At 46.4% G+C, this 6684-nt stretch overlaps 1 protein-coding gene across 1 annotated transcript; it reads right to left on the bottom strand.

Annotated features, from left to right (window-relative positions):
* Nucleotides 1-3123: 3123 nt before the first annotated feature.
* ACOT4 (acyl-CoA thioesterase 4) lies at nt 3124-6478 on the bottom strand. Its single transcript, XM_057730426.1, has 3 exons — nt 5829-6478; nt 4777-4979; nt 3124-3957 (listed from the first exon to the last, which is right to left on the bottom strand). The coding sequence occupies exons 1-3, from the start codon at nt 6283-6285 to the stop codon at nt 3367-3369; spliced, it is 1251 nt and encodes a 416-aa protein (XP_057586409.1). The 5' UTR covers nt 6286-6478; the 3' UTR covers nt 3124-3366.
* Between the last annotated feature and the right edge of the window lie 206 nt (nt 6479-6684).

The following is a 6684-nucleotide window of genomic DNA, read 5'->3' as shown; positions in this document are numbered from 1 at the left end:
TAGAACATTTCAGAATGACAAAAGATCCTCCAAAGATTTTAAGTTGTACCTAACAGATCTTGTCTATTAAATAACAGAATTTATGGGAATCTTAAGGATGTTTGCCTGCAGCATCCTCCCAAGGAACCCCAGATAGGGAAGTTCCTAACTCAAACAGATTTTTCAGTGGTGTATTGTCTAAGGAAGTGAACCCCACTAATATTTTTTAGAAAACCTACATAATTCTTAACAGAATGGTTCTGGTGGCAGCACAATGAGTATGAGCTAAAAGATAGAGAGTGCAAAATAAAAAAAGACTTTTGGATGCCTCATGTTTTTCATCCAGGAAGCAGATACAGGAGGCGATTTTGCTAATTTAACTTTCTTATGGGAAATACAGGTTTCAATTCAGAGGGTGGAACCAAGAGCTACAAAAAACAACTCACAGAGAGTAAGCTGAGCACCAATGGAAGAACTGGCAACATGTTCTCAGCCGGATTTCAGATGGCTAGGGGGAAGTGACTTTTCTGCCTCCCATATTCCCCATTTTTAAACAGGAATGTCGGTAAGAATTACCTTACACCTGCCTACCATCATATTCTGGATGTCTGCATGTGAGGACAGTTAACGTGTTTCTTTAGTTCACAAATCTTCAGATTGGGAAGAAAGATACTCAAGGAGCTACATCCAAGGAACTATAGCTGAGGAGCTTCACCTGCACCTAGACCTGATATAAATAATACAACCTTAGACTTGGAGCCTGAGCATGGAGATATAATGGAAGGAGACCTTGGGCAGTGGGGGAGCTTTGAAGGAGGGATGACCATATTTTACGTGTGGGAAGAATCAGAACCATTGTGACTAGAAGGCAGATTTTCCAAAGGTGGTTACAATATTTCCCATTCCACCTGCTCTTCTAGAATCTTTCCACTCTCCTTTGGCGAGGTGGACTCTATGTTGTCCTTGAACTTGGTAGGTCTTTGTGATTGCCTTGACCAGTAGTGTATGGCAAGAGTGATGCGATGTAGATTCCAAGACTAGGTAAAAAATATGCCATGCCATGCGGCCTTGCTACGTTGGGATGCTCACTCTTGAAACCCAGCCCAATTAGTCATTGTAAAGGCCCACATGGAGAGAACTGAGACCCTGTGAACCCACAACCTTGCCTGAGATCTTAGCTGACAGCCAATACCAACTTGCCTGCCATGTGAGTGAGAAAAATGAATGGTTAACATTTTAAGCCACTATGTTTTGGGGTGGTTCGTTACATGGCAATAGATAATGGAAACGCCCCTCAAAACATAGTCACAGAAGACAATATTTATTCACAGATCCACAATTTGGACAGTGCTTGACTGGGACAACTCTTTGCTGCTCCAGGGCATCTGAAGCCTTCACTGGGAAGACTCAAATATCTGGGGGCTGGAATCATCTGGAGGTGTTTCCAGCCACATACCTAGTACTCAGGCTGCGATGACTCAACGGTCGAGCTCACTTGGGACTATCACAGAAAGTGCTTACAGCTGGCCTCTCCACGTATTGGGGGCTTTCTCACAGCAGCACAGCCTCAACATTGTCAAACTTCTTAGGGTGGCTCAGGGCTCCAAGAGCAGGTGTTTCCAGCAAACAAAGTGGAATCATCTTCATGGCCTTTATGACCTACCATCTGAAGTCATAAAGCATCAATGCTACTGTACTCTACTAACTGAAGCGGTAAGAAACCCATCCAGATTTGAGGGGAGGGGACATAGATCTCCCACCTCTTGGTGGCAGAAATGTCAAAGAATTTATATTATAAATTCTATGTTATAAAACTGCCACAAACAATTTTTCTGTGATGTATTAAACATGGTTTTCTTTGTATTTAACTTGCTTGAGGTTTATGGTTGTTATGAACTGAATGTGTCCCCTGAAAACTCATATGCTGAAATCCGAAACCCTAATGTGATGGTATTTGAAGGCAGAACCTTGGGGAGGTTGTTAGGTTTAAATGAAGTCATGAGAGTGAGGCCCCTATGATGGCATTAGCGTCCTTATGAAAGGAAGAAGAGAAACCGGAGCGCCCTTTCTCTCCGCACAGATGAGGACACAGGGAAAAGGCAGCCGTCTGTAGGCCAGGAAGAGGCCCTCACCAGGAACTGAATCTGCCTGAACCTTGATCTCGGACTTCCCAGCCTCCAGACTGTGAAAAATAAATGTCTGTTGTTTAAGCCACCCTGTCTATAGTAGTTTGTTATAGAAGCCTGAGCTAACACATAGTGCTGCTGGAATATGTGGCTCATGTCTTTGTCAGCTTTGTCAGCCAGGCTTCCCTGGTGGTGCAGTGGTTAAGAATCGGCCTGCTAATGCAGCGGACATGCGTTTAAGCCCCGAGCCGGGAAGATCCCACATGCCACGGAGCAACTAAGCCCGTGTACCAGAACTCCTGAGCCTGCGCTCTAGGGCCTGTGAGCCACAACCACTGAGCCCATGTGCTGCAACTGCTGAAGACCGCATGCCTAGAGCCCACGCACCGCAACGAAGAATACCCCTGCTCTCCGCAACGAGAGAAAGCCCATGTACAGCAATGAAGACCCAGTGCAGCAAAAAATAAAATAAATAGTAAAATAAATCTTTAAAAAAAAAAATCACACCTTAAAGGCAGAAATTTCCTGACCATAACATAACAAATACTTAAAAAGAAAAGAAAATTCTCAGCCATTATCTCTTCAAATACACTTACACAATACCTTACAGCCTTGATGTCAGAGAAAGTGATGATGATGCCTCTAAGAATGTCCCAGTATGATTTTGCAACGTCTGTTCTTAGAGCCAGGAAGCAAGAAGGAAAATAGGTCACAGTCACTCACCTTTGGAACAGTTTTGACTTAACTATATAGATCCAGATGCTCCCCTTCTTACTGGAACTCCTCCCAGAGGTTTCTCCCCTAATCTCTATGAGAAAAAGCTCAGCCTGGCTTTCCTTCTATGGACACCTCTCTGTATACTTCAGCCAATGAAAATTCTACCCTGCTGCCAGTAGTTGAACCAGTAGGAAACACTGAACGGCCATTCTCTCCCAATGATGGAAAAAGTATTTGTTCAGCTGTAAATTTCATCTGTGCCTCAAAGTGTTAAGGAAAAAAATCTAGATGAAAACACAAATTTTAATAGTGGGGATACTTTTTACTATTTAGTATTGAATACCTGTAATTGAATCTTCTACAATAGGCATGTTTGACATTAGAAAAGTTAATGGCAAAATAAAACTCAAAATAGTTACCTAAAATACATTGTTAATACCAATGACATGAATTTAATGTTATTCAGGGGACAACAGATTCACATAAGATTATTAAACACTAAAATCTGACCTTGAATCTCTCCTGTCAATAACAGACCAATGCATTACAGTTTGGGGGAAGCTCCAAGGTGTTTGGTGAAGAACATTAGAACTTGCTTCCAAGCATCGACCTGGGCCTTAGAATGAGCCCTGGGCTCCCCACCCCACATCACAGGTTTGTCCAATAATTTGTGCAGGGAAGCTGGGCACATGGGGAAGTAAGGAGGCTCAATGTAGTGCCCAGTCCCAGGGTAACAGATGATCTGCGGTTTTTCCTTTCCATAGGCCTGCAACCGTTCAGAGGCTGTCTGGGCATAGAACTCACTCCTCCAGTTATGGTCATCCTGACCAACAATGAAGAGGATGGGCCCCTGGGCCTTCTCTATTGGAATCATGCAGGGGTTCTCACGTCCCCCTACAATATCGTTCCTTATATCCACAATGTCCAGGAGGCCTGAAAAAGCTACCTTCGTTCTCCTCAGGTCATGGCCCAGTGGTGGAATGCTGTTCTCCTTGTAGTATATGGTTTTGTTTCCATTGAAGCCAGATCCATTGATGGAAACTGTGGCTGAGACGTTCTTCAAAAATGAGGCCATGGAGAGACAAATATCAGCCCCTAAAGAAATCCCCAGAAGTCCAATGCCAGGGCTCTTTACCTGGAAGAAAAGAAGGGACAAGAGTCAAGAGTCAAGAAACTACCCAACAGAAGAATTTTTTTTCTAAATGCAACCAGAGATGCTGCTAGCTTTAAGTTGTGAATTGGCCGCAAAAGACTGAACTTCAGCTGACAGAGGAGTTTCTTCCCACATAGAGACTATCCTGCTGGACACATGGCAAACAAATCTTAAACTCACTGGCAAATCTGGGAATTGGTTGCCAACTCTCTAGTGAGAGTCATCCACTAGAGAATGCTGAGTCACTGGAGAATGTCAAGTTCAGAGCTTCCTTCACGTGGAATTAAAGTGTCAGTGTTCCTGGGCATCTAACGGTGTGGAACCAAATTCTGTTCCAAGAAGTGAATCATTTATCAGGCCACATCTAAATATATACTGACAAATGGTTAACTTTATAGGAACAAAGCAAGACTTCAGAGTCCAACTGAGTAGATCTTAGCTTCTGAAATGGGGAAACAAATTTTGATCAAAATCTGAGAACACACTCTCCTATCAGAAAAGTAAAGATTAAAAAGCATGCAAAGCTAAAAACTTAGAAACTCCCCTTGCTTGCAAAGGAAATTTAATATTACCAAATAACCCCCTGAAATAAAATCTCACATGAATTTTACAATGAATTCTGTATTATTAATCCATCTGACAGAGAAAGTGGAGTAGGCATCTAAAGCCAATGAAGTCTCCAAAAGAAATCTCTGTGAAAGAAGAGTAGAGCAGCATCAATGCACCTGGCATAGGTGAGTGCAAAGTGACACCCTCTCTGCGGGTAGTTGTAGAGAGAATGAGAAAGGACATTAGGAGAACCTGGGTGTGTTGAAGCATGTAGCACAGGGCTTCTTCAAAGTAGTCCAGGTGTATGGTGTCGAATTTCTTGGGGAGATCTTCAAAGTCATAATAAGCTAGAGCCAATGTGGCAAAGCCATGGCCAGCCAGAAGGCTGGCCCGGTATTCCAACAGGCCTCCTCCAACACCGAAGACGTCAACGATCCCTGGGAAAGGTCCCGGTCCTAGAGATGTAATATTATAAAGGGAAGGTATTACATAATTTAAAGAATTTGCTTTCCTTTTAGAGAGCTTTCTAAAGTATGTAGTGGGTTCTTGTGAATCAAAGGAAATAAAACGGCTCCCTGAGTCATTATTGACAAAGGATACAAATTCCAAATTATCTCTAAGGTTCTAAGAATTTTTAGTCGTAAGGGAGGGTAACAAAATCTAATGACTACATCATGGAAGGAGGAATTTCACGTATTAGACAGTATTGAATTGCTGTGTTCTGTTAGAAGACTGGACACAATTAAGAATCAAAACAAAGCTTTACTCAGTTCAGATGTCTACTTAGAGGAAAGAAAAGAAATACCAGGCAAAGCTTCAGGTGAGGAAGGCAGTGAAGTCTGAAAAGTGACCTGTGGTAGAGAGGAACATGAAAAAGTGGGTAAGGGGCCCAGTGTACCCAGGACACTAGAGAAGAGAGACATGGCAATAGATTCCTTGACCATCAATCAATAGATTTTTTGATTGCTTTTAGTGTAAAAGCAATCGGCTGATGCCTGTAGAGATCTGCAGGGTAGTTATTAATAGCAAAGTGAACCTATCGACCCCATCCAGTCTTTTTTTATCTGCATAATAACAGTATCCATCTCATTGGGATATTATAGAGATTAAATAAGATAATGCAAGCAAAACGCATAGCACAGTGCAGAACATACCAATAGCCTCCATTGTGGCTGCGAGGTCACTGATTTAGTCAACATCCGCTTCGCTGACCGCGCTCCCAAGCCAAACTCCCTGGGAAGCGGTATCAGAAACCAAGGTGGCCCAGGGAACATGCTCTCGGGATCCCAGCACCCCAGGCTTACCTGGCGGCAGGAAGAGCGTGGCGCGCACCCGGCCCGCGCGCACCGGCTCGCGCCGCACCCCCGGCGGCAGGAAGTCGCGCTCGTGCACCGCCCGGCCCAGGAGCCGCTGGGCCTCGGGCTCGTGGCCCTCGAGCACCTCCAGCTCCACGGCGAAGGGCGTCTGCACGTCCCGCTTCAGAAATCGCCAAAAAGGCTTCTCGGGCTCCAGAGCCCAGATGAGCCCCATGGGCTCGAGCCCCGCGAAGCTGCCGCCCAGCGCGGGCGCGCGCTCCAGGTCCAGCTGGCCGTGGGCGTCGGCGCAGTAGCGCGCGTGGGCTCGGAAGCGCGCGCCCTTCTCGTCGCGCAGGGACGCGCGCAGCGTGACCGGCTGCCCGGGGGCCAGGCCGCGCACGACGATGCGCACCGGCTCGTCCCAGCGGCAGCGGCCCGCCGGCTCCAGCGTCACTGTCACCGCCATCCCGGGCGCCGAGCTGCGGTCCCGACCCTGAGCGTGAAAGCGCAGGCGGCTGCCGGAGTTGTGCCTCAGGACTGGTGGATCTCGCTGGGAGGCCCGAGGGGGTCGAGCGTCGCCTGGCGCCAAGAGAGGTCCGTGGCTGAGCCGCCTCTGGAGGTGTCCTGGGGCTTCAGGTCCGTGGACCCCGCGCCCCTGACGCTTCTAAGGTAAAAGCACCGGGTCGTTCTCTCCGCCCAGGGCGGGGCGCACCGGGATGTCCTGCGGTCGGGGTGTGGCGCCAAACCCGGCTGCGGACGCCTCTTCTCTGCCTCAAACCTCTCTCACTTGTTGGAGTGAAATTTGTTAGATATATATTCGTGGTGGAACCAGAGCTGAATGACTTTAGGCAGAATTCCAAGAATT

This window comes from Hippopotamus amphibius, chromosome 4 (genome assembly GCF_030028045.1).
Source record: "Hippopotamus amphibius kiboko isolate mHipAmp2 chromosome 4, mHipAmp2.hap2, whole genome shotgun sequence".
Lineage (NCBI taxonomy): Eukaryota > Metazoa > Chordata > Mammalia > Artiodactyla > Hippopotamidae > Hippopotamus > Hippopotamus amphibius.
The sequence above is the reverse complement of the archived record's forward strand: the minus strand, read 5'-3'. Positions and strand labels throughout refer to the sequence as shown.